At 44.1% G+C, this 19,910-nt stretch overlaps 1 protein-coding gene across 3 annotated transcripts in view; it reads left to right on the forward strand.

Annotated features, from left to right (window-relative positions):
* Positions 1–17,266, forward strand: part of LOC137438937 (plexin-A1) — a 583,415-nt gene extending 566,149 nt beyond the window's left edge. For 2 of the 3 annotated variants that reach the window (XM_068134429.2, XM_068134443.2), the window contains exon 33: positions 14,087–17,266. In XM_068134429.2, the coding sequence (XP_067990530.2) occupies positions 14,087–14,182 (96 nt within the window). In that variant the 3' untranslated portion in view covers positions 14,183–17,266. The other variant, XM_068134436.2, reaches the window with a different exon arrangement.
* Positions 17,267–19,910: the final 2,644 nt, after the last annotated feature.

Below are 19,910 nucleotides of genomic sequence, written 5' to 3' on the forward strand. Positions count from 1 at the left end.
ATCCGATCGATCCAATAGTATGTCATGAGCCGTAGCGGTGTCGTTTGCCACCTTTTCTAGGGCCAAAGCCAATTTATCTATCCGGAAACTATCCATGACTGTGCCCGCTCCTGGGAAGAAGAAACCAAACACCTTTTCCCATAGACTCCCGTGTAGTTTAGTGGTTCCATCTTCGTTCATGACTGACCTCTTATAACGCCTGTCCAAGGACTTTGGGTCTAGCTCATCCAGTATCTCAACGTCAGGAAGGACTGAACCCAGATAACATGTGCCCCCCCAATTATTTGGTAAATAGGGGTAAGCCTTGTCGCCGCATATAAACATTGTCCCATGGGGTGGGACCAGGTGGGTGGATAAGCACTGGAGTCCCTTTACCACCCCATTAATCCTACTAACCCCCCTAGAGAATATTATAGCCGTTATGTTGTGGTTGTGTTTATCTTGCAGTACTATTCGTAATGTAATCCCCGAGCTCCCTTGTCCCAGCTTCCCGGGGAGAGTGTAGGCGCATTCTGATTCTCCCATACGCAAGTGGCCGGAACCCTGGAGGCAGACCCTCCCTTTCTGTGGTTTGACCCAGACGGGGGCAGGCCTCTCGGCCACATGGGCAATCATTGGCGGGCGATAATTAAATTGTCGATTGCAACTCTTGCCGTTGTCAACCCCTTCTCTTTCCAGCGTGGTGACTAAACATGGGGAATCGATAGGTTGTGAGCAGAGGTCATTGAGGGACAGAGGTAGCACTATCATGTGTATTCCTGTGGTGCCTGCTTGGGGAAAGTGCATGCACGACCAGCAGTGTGTCCTATTTTGAATTGTTGCCACCTCCCTGGCCACTTTCCAATATGTGTTTTCCCCCCTCTTTGGGGCCTTATCCTGGGGTTGCGGCGTGAGTATGTATTCGTTGCATCGTATGTAGTTCTTTTCGCCACCGGCCGCGCCAGGGGTCCAGACGCTGCACCGGACCTGCATGGTCATGTCTTTCCCTAGGCGTGTGCGTGTTTGTAGCTTAAAATCAGGGGTTCCCCATTTGTATCCTGGTTGGGCCAAGGTCTTAATGCTAGCTTGCCCATCTTCCCGGAACTCTCGTTGCTTTTGTAGTACCATGCCAACGCGTCCAGGCCCTGCCGACAGTGCTAGCCAATTTATGTTCACCCAATTTGTGTGCAGGGCTTTCTGTTCGAAACATGGTAGTGATACTCTTTGTCCCCATGTTACGGTGAGGTGTCGGGTTTCGTTTTCGCATCTATTGGAATCGGAGTTTCCCCTAGCTGCTGTCGCTATCAATAGTATTGTACCTATGATTAGGCCCATCCTTACTGTGGTTGCTGTGGTGTAGTGTCTGGTGCTTGTATGGCCAACTTACAGTGCGTGGCGTGGATCCACGAAGTCTTGCCCTCGCAAAAGACTGCCGTTGGTGTATTCAGCAACACCTGGACTGGTCCCTTCCACCTTGGTTCCAAGGCGTTCTTGCAGGTGAAGTGCTCCACGAACACCTGGTCTTTTTCCTCTGGTGGAACACCTGGTCCACAAGTCTCCTGGGAGCGCCTGGTCTACAGGTCTCCAATTCATAGATTCAATTCATTCAATTCATAGTTTCATAGAACACCTTTTCTCCAATTTCCTAATCCACTTTTTTTCAAGTGGATCCAATTTTATCCAATATTCAATTTTTAAATTCAATCCCATTTAATCCAGTCCAATGCAAATTAAATTCAATCCTTCTCTCAGCATCCCATTACCTGTTTCCAACATCAATAAAAATAAAATTATAAAAATAAACGAAAATTACTTCAGCGAGAGTTTCAACTAGAATTAACACAAACAAACCACCATTAACCTCCATTAACACAAACAAACCACCATTAACCTCCATTAACACAAACAAACCACCATTAACCTCCATTAACCTCCCCCTATTATTTATTTATTTTCACGAATAAACAAATAATAGAAATAACCTGGTCTACTTCCAATTTCAATTCTGGTCAGTTCTGGTGTCTGGTCACACACAATGTTTTCCTCACCCACTGTGATTCGCTCAAAATAGATTCTCACTGTTATGTCTGAAATTCGTCTCATGGAAACCCATTCAAGAGTCCGGTGTAACAGATAGCCAAACACATAGACACGCCGAAGACCCCAGGGTACCCATCAAACTAGCTTGTCCGCAGATCCACAACACAGCGAAACATGTAACTTTACTAAAATAATCACTTACTCATAACTAATACTCATAATAACTCATAATTACTTATGTAATTACTCATACCAATACTTACTTAAAATAATGTAATATCCCAATCTTCACCCTTTATGCAAATCGAAGCACCCCGGACAATCCACAACCAATATCAACCACTGTAGCCGTCTTCCCGACTCCAGGCAGCCACACGCAACCACATACATCTCCATCCACGTCACACAAGACAACAGCCAACCAGTGTGTCCACCACACAGAAACCTTTGGCAATGCAACAACCGAACTCCCAGACAACCAACAACAAAACCCAATCCATCTCCATGGCTCATCAAGCAGTTCCAACTTAATCCAGCTTCACATACCGATTTCCCCAAAAACTCGTGAAACTTCACCCCCATTCTGGAAAAACCCTGGACTAAACCCTGACACCCTAAATAACTTCAGACCCATCTCCAATCTACCCTTTCTGTCAAAAGTTTTGGAACGTGCTGTGGCCACTCAACTCAAACATCACCACTCTGCCAATAACCTGTATGAAACGTCCCAATCCGGATTCTGCTCCAGCCACAGTACTGAAACTGCTCTCCTCAAAATCACCAGCGACCTTTTCTCTCTGGTGCTGGCAACCTCAACATTTTCATCCTCCTCACCTCAACGCCTCCTTTGACATCATCAATCACACCATCCTCCTCACCCTGTTTAGACCAGCTTGTGCCTATTAAACCCAAATCAGTTCACTCCCAAGCTTCACATGGACCACCTACTACTCTCAAATTATCCACTCTGGCTCCGGAATCCCAAAAGCACTCTTCTCTACAATAAACAAACTAAATAAACAAACTTTACAACGTGAACAAACTCCTCAGCGCCCTGGATACCGCCACCTGTCATTCAGAGTAGACAACAGCATCTCCTTTCTGGCTTTCAGCATCTCCTTTCTCCTTTCTGGCATCCAAATGAAATTCTGGCTTCAAATCAACTTCCTCGACCTTAACTATGATAAATCTAAATTAATCTTCGTTTGCCCACAACCACTCACCAAATCCACCCATAACTTTGCCCCCAACATCGATGGTCATTTGAACACAAATTGAACAAATTTAATCGAACAAAACACTTCCATTAACTCGACATTCTTTTCACAGCACAAAGTTCACTTGAACATCTTTTTCCTGGATACTCCCTCTTTATTTTTATACCATACCATGCTTCTCCACTTGCAACCCAAATATTTTCCATGAAATAAATAAAATGAATTTTTTGAATCTTCTCATTATTTGAAAGTTTACAAAATGTCCCAAATCTGTATATTATTTTCTACTGTGGTTATATTAAACCATTATTTTACATTCGTTACACTCCCTCCAAAATTGTTACACTTCTCAAAAACCGTTACACTTCTCAAATTCGTTACACACTTCTCAAAACCGTTACAATATATATATATATATATATATATATATATATATATATAAATCCAACTTTCAATAAACTGAAAATTGCTTCGCCATGGAATAGTCCACCACTCATATAAATAATCATAAGAGTTCTGCAAAACATCTCCATCTTTAAGACTTAGCCAACCAATTTTAAACCACATGTTTTCCCCCCAAAAAACAAGTCACATTCTTTGTATATTGCCAACATTGTTCATCGTTTAAGTATCATCCAGAACTAAATTTTTATAAACCATCAACTTGTAGATGCATTTATTTATATCCCATTAACCCAAGAACTCTCAATTGCTTGGTTATATTTTAGTAATGTCATATATCCATATTTCTTTTCCAAAATGTTCCTGATATACACATTAATCCCATCTGTCTTTGTTTCCAGATGAACTCAAATCAGGAAATCAACACAAATCCTTATTACCTCCAATCAACTCAAAATTAAATCAAACAATTCAAAACCAGATCGGATCAGCGATCAGAAATCACTTTTCCAATCAACACATTCCAAGCAACAATTCATTCAAAGACCAAGCTTAAAAACACAACTCTCATCTTACTGTGACAAATAAGCAACCAACCTACTTCACACTAAAACAAATAACTTTTCATCACCCCTTCCTTGATGGATAATTTTACATCCAGATGGGCACAGCATCCCGTTTTTGGCGACCCAGCCCTAAAACAAGCCCCTGGACTCCTTGCAGGCTGGACCAAAACCCCTGGACGAGGTTGCATCCCAGTACTGACTCTGCTGCCTTCTTGCAAACTACTTCAACTCCATGAATTTTACATGTTTCGTGAACGGAACAAAGCACTCTGTAATCGTCAGATTGAAACTGCCCCAAACCCATCCATATAAACTCCATTGTTGTCCTGTTCATCTCTCTGTGTTACATTTACATTTTGTGACTCACAGCTCCTGCCTCCATGGAACAATGACGCCTGAGCACTCAATTAGCCCTCCCAGTACCAAAGACTTACAATCAGACCGACAGACAAACAAATAACAGAGGCATGTCGCCAGCCCCAGCACAGGACATCACCTTTCCGGGCAGGCACAATATAATCCACAGCATCGAAATGCCAATTTCTATCTGGAGCCTCGCAAAGCCAAAATCCATGCATGCGTGCTCCATCATGCAACCCGATCTGTACTCGGTGCGCCCCCATAATCAGCGAGTTATAATAACCACAATATCTCTGGCACCCAACTCGTGATACCACAATTTAATCCACGTTACTTGCATCTCTTCATCCTCCCAACTGTCCTCCATTTAACGTGACTCAAATCCATCTCAAATCCCCACAGCTCGATCGAACACGTCACTGTACTCGGCTCGGTTAAATTAAATTCCAAGCGTACTGTACCTGACGCTTCCACAACAACAAAAAACTCGATATTCTCTGTCCACTAATTATGTACATGATTTTGGTTTTACCCACAATATAATGTCCCGATATTCTCCAGATTTAAGTCCTATATATCCTGTCGTTAAAGCAACACCCTGTAGACTGACTCCGCCTGTCGTTCTTCCAAGGTTAGTGAATTACCTCTGACCTTTCCCTTGCATATCTCGAACAAAGGTCAACTAAACTTTAAAAGGTCAAACTTCGAATTGGGGTAACCAGCGCTTTATTTTTTCGCAAATAATACAAGTCCGGCGTCATTCCCTGCAAGAACCACATCCAGACAGACAAATGACCCTTATTGAGGCTCTACATCGCAAAATGCTAGCTCCTACGAATCCAACAACCGTCACAATCCGTCCAGGGACTTCCGTACGTGCTCTACAATGCAGCACCTCTCTACCTGGTGCACACCTTTCGCACATCCTTCCTCGTTCGCACAACGCTTCATCAACACACCTCCTCGCGCCCACACCTTGGCACAAGCCACACCACATACCGACAGTTGAAACCTCAACCGTCCTCCTTCCTCGGATCAGCGTTCTGTTGGAAACGTGACATTTCTGCTCAAATTATTGAATTTCCAATTTTAATAACTTAACCTTACCAGCATACTAAATCTGTGTCCGCATCGATCGACACAAATGCATCGATGCATCTTCCAGCCGCCACTCCGCACTGTACCTTACTGTATGAACAAGACTTCCTGTTGGAACTTGGCTCCGGAAATTAATTACTCTGTCTTGAAATCGTTTATTTTAGCCATCTTAAATAAATCCATCCATCTATCCATCTTATAAATCCATCTTAAATAAAAATCCATCTTATAACGTATTCGTCCTGTGACATTGCCTGGCATATATGTCGCAGCCGGCCACTATTCCGACATGGCTCGTCTGACATGAACGTCCGACATCCAGCAAAGTCGAAATGACCCACAATGCATTTGGGCACACATCCTCCTCTGAGAGTGGGCGAGTTATCGCCGGCACTCTGAGCAAGTCTCATACAGCACACCCGTGACTCGCGGCTCGCTCGGTTCCTGCCCGAACGCACAATATCCCTCTACTCTAACTTCCACGGAGCCGCACGGCGGAAACACAGGTTTGTACCACACTTTAATTAAACGAACATCGCCAGGATTCTCGGATAGACGTTAATTTCACAACACACATGACAAAGATCCGATTTAAATTCAGAGATCGCCGATCGACCTGGCACAACCATCTCAACGCGACGACGCCACGCCGCCCCCCGTCTTGGCGCGCACCCTCGTGCCTCCACACGAATCCCAACACTCCCTGCACGCCGCTCTATTCGCGTTCACGGCGGGGTTTTACCTCACGTTGGGACATGCAGTCGGCTGTCATAACAAAGTGCGAAAAGCTGTCATAACAAATCTGCGACCTGACATGTAGTGAGCTGTCAGAACATTGAGCTGTCAGAACTCATCCCTAGCTCGTAAACATCGCAAAAAAACAGGATCTCCGACGCTTGACCTCTCTGACCCAAAATGCACTATATGACACCAATTCCAAAGGTGAGCTGCCTCAGCGATACATCCCACACATACAATCCACAATATCTGCCATTGAATGAACTCTTCGATTCAAGTAAAACACACATATTGATTCGAATTCTGAACCTCCAGTTCCACAAACTCCAAACCTCCGTCCGGCTGCCGCTCGAAAGACAAAGCAGCCCATCCTGCAACCATCTCCAAGAAACCCGCTTCATATCAACAGTAGGTTGACAAGGGCACTCCGAGTGCTTTCCTGACCCGATTTATATCAATTCGCTTCCCAAACAATTCCCAAACAGATGAAAATCCGGACTCAGTTCAGGACCTCGCCTGTTCTCTCGGATAGACGCTAAAATGGACATTCCCGGCCTGAATTTCCCCCATGTCGAGCAGACCACTTACAAAGCTTCACACCGAAACCCTCTGCTTTGCATATGTCATACAGACAAATACATTGGTTAGATACACACGTCAATTAACATCCCAATATACATTCATTCCTCATTCATATACTCATAGAAGTCTCCCAGACTTCGCGCGAAACTCAGATCGACTCAAATCATGCCTTTCTCCAGCCACTCCCAAACAATCTTTGCTCATTCATGTTACGTCTCTCATTCAAGGAAAAGGATTTTTTTGGGACGGGTTGGACGGGGGTTGGTTGAGGTGAAAAAAGGGAAGGCAGGGCGGGGTGTTGGGGTGTTGCCTAGAGCCCCGGGACTGAGCTCAGGTCTTGGGGGGGTGGGGGGTGTTGCCTAGAGCCCCGGGACTGAGCTCAGGTCTTGGGGGGGTGGGGGGTCTTGGTCTGGTATCTGGTCCAGCGGCATCACTCGCTGTTTTACTTGTTTAACTGCTTACTTAATTGTCCTCTGTCCTGTAGCTTCAATAACTATAGCTGCAATGCTTAAAATTTCAATATTTCAAAAACCATTCCTGTCCTTCTCACCCTGTGGCCACCTGGCCCATTTCCTGTGAGCTTATTTATTTTCTCTTGTCCACCAGGTCCTGGCCTGTTTCTATCTGGACCTCTATGTTCCTATGGCCTTCTATCTAAGTTAGCCACAGCCCTTCGTTCCCTGGCATGCAATGGCATACCCCATCTTGTCTCTGGGCTGTTCCTTCCTGGAAAAATCTTGGCCACCTGGCTTCAGCCTATATGGCTGTCCGACCTCATTTTCCCCTCCTGGTGCTAACTGTAACTTTAAGCTTACTGTTAAGTCCTTACTTGTTTATCCTGGCTTTAACAAAGCTACGTCATTCTGAGGCCTAAATGAGCCTTTACTTACAATTTCTGTTCGAGTGCAGACAGCGCGGAAGACAAGGAGACTGAACCCGCGCGAGGGAGGAAGGTACGAATTTGGAATAATAGCCCTCTGATATAAAACAACTCCCACCTTTAATCAAATCAACGTGCCGGCGCCGGCCTCAGGTCAGCCTTCCTCCTGTCCCTCGGGCTCCGTTTCCCGTCCTCCGCGTCTGTTGACACCCCACTCCTGGTACCATCTGTGAAGAATCAGCTCTTCGTTTGGAAAAGAAGTCCACAAATAGCCTGAAAAATGACGCAGCTTTATTAATTAAAAACCAACTTATACAGATCCGGAGGAGACAGACCTCTACAGCAAGAGCCAGTCTCATGCCAAGTCAAGCCTTCCTGAAAACGCATTGATTCTCATTCACTTATATACGAATACGATTATCAGAAAATCTCCGAGAGAACAAACAAAACTGGGAGAGGTTCCTCCCCGGTGGGCCAAGCCCCCACCGTCATCCGCTCTGTTATTCGGGGGAGTCAGCCCTTCCTTATCATTCGGACCAAATGTTTCTCTGGGCTCCGAGAAAACAGAAATGTAACTCACAAAGAGAAGAGTGTATGCTTAGCCAAACAAACCCATATATTTTATGGGTTTGTGTACATGAGTAATTCAAAGCATGTTTATACAGAGTCATGCGTTGCTGTGATTAAAACAAAATATATATGGTTAACGATAGGTTCATGTCATTCTACTAGCATTACGTAAAAACACGCGCATGTGGGCGTGGTTTTACGACCAGCCTCGAAAAAAGCACACGTATACAATTGTCCAGCATGACCTCAGCGAGCAAAACTAAAACGAAGCAAAAACCCTTTATTAACTTTATGAAAATAGCATGATTTAAACAACATTTAAATCATGACACATTAGCAACCAACGTCTATAACTGAACTTTAGGCAATAACAAATCTACTACTTGACATATATATATATATGAATGATCGTTTTAAGGCCATTTTTCCCCGCTAGAGCGGGGGTTAGCCTTGCGGGCCCCATGACAATCATGGTTCCCTGTTTGAGGCAATGTTTTTTTATGGCCGGATGCCCTTCCTGACGCCAACCCTTGGTCACGCTCTTACGATGCGCAGGGATACAGTGTGCCTATTCTGAGTCGGGGTACACACCGTGATCATTCATCCCAGCAAGCTGGAACTCAATTTGCCGACCTCGGAAGGATGACAGGCTGAGTCAACCCCCCTGGCGTTAATTCAGCGATCGACCGGGATTCGAAGCCAGGATCCTGGGATCCCAAGCCGGCACCTTAACCGCTAAGCCAACGCCAGGCTATATATATATATATATATATATATATATATATATATATATATATATATATATATATATATATATATATATATATATATATATATATATATATATATATATATGTTGGAGGTCATTTCATGGCTTGCGTTTACATGGCTGCCTCTGGAACTGGCTCACTCATCTTTATTGATGATATAACTAATGACGGCAGCAGCAGAATGAATTTTAATGTGTACAGAAACATTTTGTCTGTGAAAGTACAATAAAATGACCCAAAACACACTGCCAACACAACCAAGGAGTTCATCAGGGGAAAAAAGTGGAAGGTTTTACACTGGCCATGTCAATCTCTTAATTTGAATCCAATTGAGCATTCATTTCACTTGCTGAAGAGGAAACTAAAGTCAGAAACCCCCCAAAACAAACAACAACTGAAAATGGCTGCAGTAAAGTCTTTGCAAAGCATCTCAAAGGAAGATACCAAAGTTTGGTGATGTCGATGGGTCACAGTCTCAATGTAGTTATTGTATGCAAGGGATATGCAACAAATAATATTATACTACTTTATTTTACTTTAAGTTAATCTGTTCCGATACTTATGCTTACCGAAAATGGGGGGAAGGGTGGGGGTGGTGAATGCGGAGATGGAACATTAAAAAGTGCTATTGTTCTACAATGGTAAAACATATTTCCATAGAAGTACCAATAAATAAAATCTGACCTTCTCTCTTCTTGCCTCATATTAATTTTTCATGTCAAATTCAAATTTATTGAGGATATAGCAATAATAACAAATTTGACTTCATTGTTCCAATACTTATGGATGGCACTGTGTTGTGACTTTTAAAGTGGGACATGAGAGACAATGGAAAGTTATCATATTGACGATTGTACACTGAGGAATAGACTGGCAAACTGAGGACATACCAACTAACAAGTATATGAAGGGTATAACGGTTAAATTGATCAGTATTAGTGATGACATGAGATAGCAGTAAGTCACACCACAGGTGCAAGAAAAGGGATTAAACTATGTGCAGGTGAAAGAAAAACTTGCACATCAGGTTGATGCAATGTCATTTAACCTCTTTTTATAATGCTGATGACTTTCAGAAGTCTGCCAACTCTGTCTCCATGAGTGCACAAAACGGATGTAGAAGTACATGCTCATAGTTGAGAGAAGTACGATATAAAATATATTGCGACTGAGAGAATATTTCCTAATTTGCATCTGGCCTTGTAGCCTGCCCAAGCCTGGTGCGGTTAAGGTGCTGGCTTGGGATACTAGGATCCTGGGTTCGAATCCCAGTCGATCGCTGAATTAACGCCAGGTGGGTTGGCTCAGCCTGTCATCCTTCCGAGGTCCGCAAATTGAGTACCCGTTCACTAGTAATTCCCTGTGTGTCACAAGAGGCGACTAACAGGGTTGGCGGCAAGAAGGGCATCCGGCCATAAAACATTGCTTCAAAAATGGGACCACGGTGCCCGAAAAAGGCCAACCCCTGCCCTGCTGGGGAAAATGGCCTCGAAAGGTGGTTCTTTGTAGCCTGCCTGTAGTCGGCCTTGAACAGGTAATGAGTAATAGTGAGACCAAGATGCTCAAGGGACCGCACCTTATTCATAGAAAGGTGACAATATAAGAGAAGATAAGTAATAAGGCAGACCATTAAGCCTAAATTTAATCTCATGTGCATTCAATGAACTGGCTTCCACTCTTCCTTGGAAAGGATGCAGCTGCTTGCCCATTTGTCACTGGTGTGAGGAACATGTTTGATATAGGAATTAAATATCAGCAAATTGTGGGAAAGATAATTTTCATGAAATGCACTTTGTTCAGTCGAATACATCACTAGCGACATTTGTCCCATGGTGCTGCACTGGGGAGATGCCAGGCTGCATGTTGAGAATAAATGGGATCATGCCAAGAAGAATGTCATACATCAGGCAATGCAGAAGACATCCATGAGGCACATACAGAGAGAGTTTTGAGTAATAGAGGAAGAGAGCTTAGCCAGCAAGATTTGGAGGCAGACTGGATCAGAAGTACATGACACGTCCACTTTGACCTCTAGATTTTGGTGCAAACCTTCGACTGATTGGCGCACGTGTTCAGTTCAGCACCGTGTCAAGATAATGAACGTTAAAAAGGAATTCAACAATCACATCAATTATTGGAACAGAATTGCTTGACTTTGGCAATGAATATGGATTTAATTTATGGATTTCACTATTCCTTTATATATACACCAGCTGAAAGCACCAGGCTGACCTGTTTGTGGTTGAGTGGATTTGCCATGGCACTCTTACGGAAAAGGGCCATTTTGTCACTATCCATATATAGATGGGTGATGGCCCAAACTGTAAGACCTGCTGAAGAGAACAGACATGCAGTGCATTCAGAAAGTATTCAGACCCCTTCACTTTTTTCACATTTTGTTATGTTGCAGCCTTATGCTGAAATCGTTTAAATTCATTTTTTCCCTCATCAATCTACACTCAATACCCCAAGGAAAACAGGATTTTAGAAAGTTTTGCAGATTTATTAAAGAGCAAAATCTGAAATATCACATTTACATAAGTATTCAAACCCTTTGCTATGACACTTGAAATTTAGCTCTGGTGCCTCCCATTTCTCTTGATCATCTTTGAGATGTTCCTACACCTTGATTGGAGTCCACCTGTGGTGAATTCAATTGATTGGACATGATTTGGAAAGGCACACACCTGTCTATATTAGGTCTCACAGCTGACAATGCATATCAGAGCAAAAACCAAGCCATGAGGTCGAAGGAAGTGCCTGCAGAGCTCAGAGACAGGACTGTGTCGAGGCACAGATCTGGGGAAGCCTAAAAAAAAAATTCTGCTGCATTGAAGGTTCCCAAGAGCACAGTGGCCTCCATAATTCTTAAATGGAAGAAGTTTGGAACAACCAGGACTCTTCCTAGAGCTCATCGCCCGGCAAAACTGAGCAATCGGGGGGAGAAGGGCCTTGGTAAGAGAGGTGACCAAGAACCTGATGGTCACTCTGGCTGAGCTCCAGAGATCCTGTGTGGAGATGGGAGAAACTTCCAGAAGGACAACCATCACTGCACCACTCCACCGATCTAAGCTTTATGGCAGAGTGGCCAGACGGAAGCCAAACAGTTCAATCTTGGTTTCATCAGACCACAGAATCTTGTTTCACACAGTCTGAGAGTCCTTTAGGTGCTTTTTTGCAAACTCCAAGCGGGCTTTCATTTGACTTTCACTGAGAAGAGGCTTCCGTGAATGGTGAATGAATTTCAGGTACTTTAATTTACCACATTAATTTTTTATTGTGGTTATGTCTTTTGAGAAAGCAAAAGAAAAAGAAAGACATCTTGACAGGACTGTGTATCACTCGGTTGTTTTTGGATAGGCAGATACATTGGGATGAAAGATTTATACATTTCAAACTGGAACAACAACTCGGTAGTGCACACACCTCCGCCAGGCTGAACAGTTTTACGTTTTGTATCCCACTGATAGGCCGGATCTGGATTCGAACCTGAACCGAAATCTAATCAGATTGATTGTTCTTTTCACCTATCCAACTCATCCACCTAAGCCTGGTGTTGCCTTAGCGGTTAGGGTGCAGGCTTGGGATCCTCGGATATTGAGTTTGAATCCCGGTCGATCGCTGAATTAACGCCAGGGAGGTTGACTCAGCCCGTCATCCTTCCGAGGTCGGCAAATTGAGTACCAGCTTGCAGGGATGAATGATCCTGGGATGTACCCCGATTTAGAATCGGTACACCGTATCCCTGCACAGAGGGCGACTAATGGTTGGCGTCAGGAAGGGCATCCGGCCATAAAAACATTGCCTCAAACAGGGAACCATGTTTGTCATGGGGTCTGCAAGCCTAACCCCAGTTCTAGTGGGAAAAATGGCCTTAAAACGATCATTCATTCATTCAACTCATCCACCTAGTTTTGGCACAAGTCATCCACAACGTTTTGATATATCGACTTTGGTCCCATCACTCAATGATGAAGAATCCCTTAAAAAGTATCTCATCGGGATCAGGATTCGAATCTTCACCAAAATTCATTCAATTCTCCCTGTCACACACCTAACCTGCCCACCAAGTTTTTCCCATTTTGAGATATCCTTATCGTAGACAAACAAACAAACAAGGGTGAATACATAACCTCTGTCCGCCTGCGGTGGCAGAGGTAATAAGATTGATGTTGGGCTTTGATTTGCTGAACAGCTGTTGGTTTCCCTCAGTTAGATCGGCTTTCTGTAGCGACAATGTTTGTCACTTGATTCGCTACGATGGAATGTATTGATGCAGCAAGTTTTTGCGCAGTCTCAGCAATCCCAAGAGGTGAAAAAGGTCTCCCACCACCATGAAGCACTGAATTCTCCACATTTAAGTTGTTGCTTAAGCCGTGCCAGAATTGCAATTGCAGTGTCACAAATTCAACCCCGCTAGGAATCAAACCCAGCACCAAGCAGCTCAGATGTGACTGATATATCCCGGAACTTTAAGCAAAGCTCCAAGCAGAGAACGGCTTGGATTCTTTGATCTCTCTGTTATGGACCCAGCATGCTGCCTCTGCACCACCTTGCTTCGACACGTGATGATTACTTTTTGAAACCTGCGAATCAAAATACAGCATACCTTAATCGGAATTTCTCTTGAGATTTACAGATATTCTCCTAACACCTCGCAATGTGTAACATATTCTCATGTAAATCTCTCTCTCACTCTCTCTCCCTCTCTCTCTCTCTCTCTCTCTCTCTCTCTCTCCCCCCCCCCCCCCCTTTATGCCAGATTTCAGTGTTGGCACATGTGCTTAACATCACTGCTGAGCAATCCCCTCTCCTTCAATGCACAGTCATTATCACGATCGCTCTCTAGTGTCTGTCTGGTCTTCTCTTCACCTTGAACCCCAGTTGCTGTTGGCTTTGGAGAAAGATGAACATGCCCGACGGCAACGTCTCGCTGCTAAACTACAGCAAGTCATCGCCTGCATGAGCTGGGAGAGCTGAGTTGGAATGGAACATACCTTTCTATTTGGCAAGCCAGCCAACTGCTGAAACCCCAGACGGGAGGTGCACTAAAACTGAGATGCTGTGAAGTTGGAGCCGAGAAACATAACATGGCCAACCATGCAATGGTGAGATGATGTAACATTTCTGACCTTTCTCCTTTCTCTTTTGCCTGGAGATTTCACTGCACTGCGAGAGTCAATGAGACAATGAAACTGTTTAAACCTTCTCAACTCGACTCGCCAAGGGATGCCAGGATTTCAACCTCGCATCGACTTGTTGCACCAACAACTGCGGCAATTTCGGAGACAGACGTGGATAAGTGATTTTGAAGGCTCGTCTTCTGTAACTTTTCGAGACAGTTTCACTCACAGAAGGTTTTTGAAGTTACTTTTTCTTTGCTAATCCGTGCCCATCCTCCATTACCATCTGATGAAAAGCTCTCGGACTGCACTCCTTCAGCACACTATCTTTTCTGTCTCATTTTGCCTCCTGGCCTGGATCAGCAGACACTACAATTTCAAAATGGATGTTCTGCAAAATAACAAAGCATCAACCGTGGGTGACCAGCCCTGTCCTCGCATTATTACGTTTGTTCACCAACTCGATAGTAAAAGCAGTTCTCAGAGTCATGAATTGTTGAGTCCCAAAGAGTAAGGCACCCATAACATGTGTAGAAAATTTGTGTTTTGACCTACGTTACATAAGTGGACCTTTGATGCTGAGGTTCTTGTGGTGGTCCTTAAACTTTGACCATACAGATATTTTAATGGAAATCATTAATTGTGATTGAATTTTCCAGTTGTTACACATTCTTCCAAGATTGTTCCTTTGCTATTGACTTATGGTGATTTTTCCAGGATTTTCCATACGCCCGATCAACAAGCAGGGTGGGTCTGGTATATGCCATTTCTTGTTGAGAGTTGTCCGGCATTTTCAGAAACTTTAAACACTTTGCATAAATGCCCAAGTAAGTAGATTATTCTGCTCTTCTCACACTGCAAAGTGAATGGATACGGTGTTTTGTCGCATTAAATACTACAATGGCAGGATGGTGAAGAGGGAACGGATGCAACAATGCAAAGAAAGTAATGATGAGGGGAGGGTAAAACAACAGAAACGACTGGTCGTGCACACGGGTTCGGCACAACATGGCACAGTTATTGCTCACCTGTAGACCCGGGTAGGAGTTTAGCCAGACTTCCAGGGAGACCTCGGCCGCTCTTCGATGAACGACCCTGTGGGATCTTTAAAGTCCACCAGCTAATGATTGCGGACTGGTCCCAAGCTAAACACCCCTTCTGGCAGATGGCTTCACTCTCGAAGAATACTCATCGATGTATCGCCCCACCTGCAAAACACCCAGATGAGAATTTATCGTCTGATAGAGAGTCGACCCCAAGGTTCAACAGCAACAAAGGTGATTGCGTGACGTATGAGCTATCTGACACTTTGCGGTGTGAAAAGGGTGCATTGTAGTACCTTTGTGGAGAGCTGTATTGAAGAATAACTCCGGGCAATTTACATTACACCGAGCCGGCTTCGCTTAAAATATCAGCTGAGAATTTTCCTCCAATGAAAAACGACTTTCCATGGCCTTTTGGCTCTTCATTAAATCTACCTTGTCATCGCAGTCAGTTTTGATGCAATGTAAATGCAATGTTGTTGTTGTTCACAGGTGCGCCACCTGTCGTAATAAGAGCTGAAAGTTTCTCTATGATATCGCAGTTTATGATGCCATGATGTTTCCGCCTTTTGTTGTTCCACTTAAAAACTCCACCAGAAATGAGCAACATGTTTTTGTTTTGTTTGTTTTTTCCCTGTTGTGCTTTGGCATTGATGGTGTTGTAAATCTATCCGGAATATCATCAGAACAATACTGAACCTCCCTTGTGCCAGATGTACTTATGATTATAGTCATTTCCTTATGGGTTACATATTGTTCTTTCAAAGCATTTGGAATGGCACCTGCTCTGCCACAATGTATTTTTCCTATACTTTTTGAAACTTTCAAACAATTTGCTCTCATGCGTTGAGAATAAGGTGCAAGGGACTGGAAGCTGCAGTCCACAGCGGTACATTGCATCCATAGTTCGCTCTGTATTCTGCGCTGCCATTTTTCATCAGGGTACCTGTGGCTAGGAAGTCCACTCTTGAAGGAGGAATTCTACAACAGATCCGTTGTGCTTCCTACCAAGTTGTGTGTGTACATAGCACGGGTTTCTTTCTTTCAGTCTAGTTTTGTACGAGGGATGCGACTTTCAGCTTTTTGTGGTGCTCGCTGCGTCTGCCGGAAGCAGCGCATTTGATATGTGGACGTTGTGACAGTTGCAATCCTAAGGAATATAAAAAGAAAGGAAAGAAAACTTTCACATGCGGTCGGATTGTGTGAAAAATGATAACTGAGGATCTCAAACAGCCTCTGGCTTCACTTCGATTCTTCCACTCGGGTTTGTCTGCTTTACGTCCTCCTTTCGCATGTCGTCGACCACCTCCGAGCTTTGGCAATGATTTTATCGATCATTATGACCCAGATGTCAAGCAGAAACAAAGTTACGTATACATGAGGACGCCTGCAATTTTGTTCTGAGGATCACGTGTCCAAACAAAACTAGAGGTTTCATTTATGTATTACATTTCTAAAGCATCTCAAAGCTTAATTAACTTGTAGATTGCACATTTCCTTGTTTACATTAGCATTAGGTTATTGTTCAGATTTGCCAGGTAGATGCTATTTATTTTATTATTTATAGCTATTCACTTAATTGGACATACAGTTATACAAGGGTAGGCCCTGTTGGTGTGTATTGTGTCTGTGTATGCACAAATGTAGATTCTTATACGGAACATTTTCTTTACGGAATTCTTGGTTTGCTGCTTCACTTTTGGTTTGGCAGTTGTAACAAAATTGTCCAAAAAGCAAGGAGGGATTCTGGCAAAAAAAAAACAAAAAAACCTAATATTAGTGGTGTTGCTTAAAATGAGGAAATTCCATTTCCGTGAAAGTGTACAGTATGGGTGTATCGTCCATTATATTTGTACGTTGCATAACTGCATTATTTAAATAAACTACTTTGGACATGCTTGGAGCTTTTATGAACTTGTGATATGCTCTTAATGGAGTAAGACTGTTGGGAAGTGGTCTGATCAAAGAGAAGGGAAGGATTCTGATGGATGCCAACGTGTTTGATGGATGCTGAGCCTGAATGCTCTGATGTTCATATTGCATCGATAGGAAAGCAAAGACAGACATAAACAAACCAACAGCCTGGCGATTGTAAAAACATGGAACAACGTCGAACAAAGTTATCTTCCTCGTGAGACTGCTCCATAACGCCTCCATGGAAGCGGGATGTCTATGATCCAGGCTGTCGGAGTAACTACTCAAACAAGACTTCATGTGGCTTGGCGTCGAGATGACCTGGCTATGTCGGCTGTTGCATCTCATTGGGTCCTGATAGCTCGCATGGGGTTCCTGGCATTAAAACAGCAAGAATTAGTAACATAGGCTCTCTTAACGTAGCATTAATGGCATCCAAAGGACTACGACGACAAAGGTCTGTATAGTATGAATTTTGTATTTAATTTTACGCTTTTGTCAAATTTGAATTTGACTCTTCCCTCATTATATGGAAAATGTACATGGGTTTTGAGGAAAGTTTGATGATGCCTCATACCCTCCCCTCCCCCTCCCCCCCCCCCTTTTAATCCCCTGCTTTTATCCCAGAGCCCGGTGTTGGATTAGCGGTTAGGGTGCCGGATTGGGATCCTAGGATCCTGGGTTTGAATCCCGGTCGATCGCTGAATTAACGCCAGGAGGGTTGACTCAGCCTGTCATCCTTCCAAGGTCGGCAAATTGAGTACCATTTCAATGGTAATTCCCTGTGTGTCGCAAGAGGCGACTAACAGAGTTGGGGGCAGGAAGGGCATCCGGCCATAAAACATTGCTTCAAAAAGACGACCAAGGTGCCCAAAAATGGCCTCTAACGGTGGTTCTTCTTCTTCTTCTTCTTCATAATCAAATTTCCTCCCAATTATCCCTCCCTTTGCTCTACTTCTTCTTAACCCCCTATCTTTCACCCTCTCAAACTCCTTCCCACTCCCAACCATTTCTCTACCTTTTTATAGTTTTTAGCTCACATGGAACATAGTTCAGGTGAGGTATTAGCATTGCAAGGTGTCCGGCAGTCAGTCATTCAGTCATTCATTCAGTATTAGGCCTCAAGCTGACACCGTGTATCGTTCAATCCCGTTCCGAGGTCAGAGAGACTAAAAAATAATCACTGGTAATCTAAGTATGTGCCGAGTTATAGCACATACAAAACGTTTAACTAACAGATCCTGCCAGTTTGAAAGTTTTTCACGCGTTTATGTCGCACTACTTTGTCTTGCATCGAAGGCACTAATTTTGAATCTAGGCCTATCAGAACACTTGCTTGGGGCACACGACATACAAAATGGCGGCGCCCATGTCACGCTGAATGTTTAGTCATGGCCTCGGGAAAATCGCGTTTAAAGTGCTTCATGCACTTTGAACACGTCGTGAATGACATAACTTCGCCGTTTACGCCTCTTAGATGGAGTAAATATCGCGAATGCCTGCAGACGTGGCTGCAATTGGACGGTGAGTATCACAATCTTGCCAACAGACACCAACATCTGGTCAACGTCGAGTTCACCAACACCTCCACGAGTCTATGATACACCTCCACGAGTCTAGGATCTACCTCCACGAGTCTACGATACACCTCCACGAGTCTACGATACACCTCCATGAGTCTACGATACACCTCCACGTGTCTGCGATACACCTCCACGAGTGTACGATACACCTCCACGAGTCTACGATACACTTCGATGAGTCTACGATACACCTCCACCAGTCTACGATACACCTCCACGAGTCTACGATCTACCTCCACGAGTCTAGGATACACCTCCATGGGTCTAGGATTCACCTCCACGAGTCTAGAATCTACCTCCACGAGTCTCGGATCTACCTCCACGAGTCTCGGATCTACCTTCACGAGTCTAGGATCTACCTCCACGAGTCTAGGATCTACCTCCACGAGTCTAGGATCTACCTCCACGAGTCTAGGATCTACCTCCACGAGTCTAGGATCTACCTCCACAAGTCTAGGATCTACCTGCACTGCTAATTATACCCCATGTTATTGTGCAGAGTGGGACGAAACGAGCTCTGTTGTACAATGTCTGCATCGGTGGTGATATTGGATATGCGTCCGCCTGCGTTCGATGTCAACCCACTGTTTACGTTTGATCTCGATTAAAAGTCACATGACAGAGGTAAAACCTCAGATGTTTCAAACTCGAGTTATGATCTGCAAAAATATTTTCAAAGGGCACATGTCCTGTTGCACCCAAAAATGTAATCTGTCCATCTTTGCACAGCAGGCCATTGTTGTATCAAATTTGGTTGTTGTTGTATCACTTCGGACAGTTCTCTCGAACAAGCCCGTGACACAAAGACAGCGGATCGATCTCCCAGAAACGACTCAGAGATCCCCCACATCGAGGATGGTGTGACCCACCTTCACGAAGTCAGGGCCACGTCAGAGTTGGAGAAAGAGAGAAACAGGGACAAGAGGGAAAGGGACGGTCCATGGGGACCAATCGGCACTCTGGCCCTAATAAAGCGCTGACCTGACGAATCCGGGCAGCAGGACAGAATGGGGAAGATTTTGCCCCCGAATTACATTGGGGGAAG

The sequence above is a fragment of the Myxine glutinosa genome, chromosome 1, assembly GCF_964187855.1.
Source record: "Myxine glutinosa chromosome 1, kmMyxGlut1.1, whole genome shotgun sequence".
In the NCBI taxonomy this organism is placed as follows: domain Eukaryota; kingdom Metazoa; phylum Chordata; class Myxini; order Myxiniformes; family Myxinidae; genus Myxine; species Myxine glutinosa.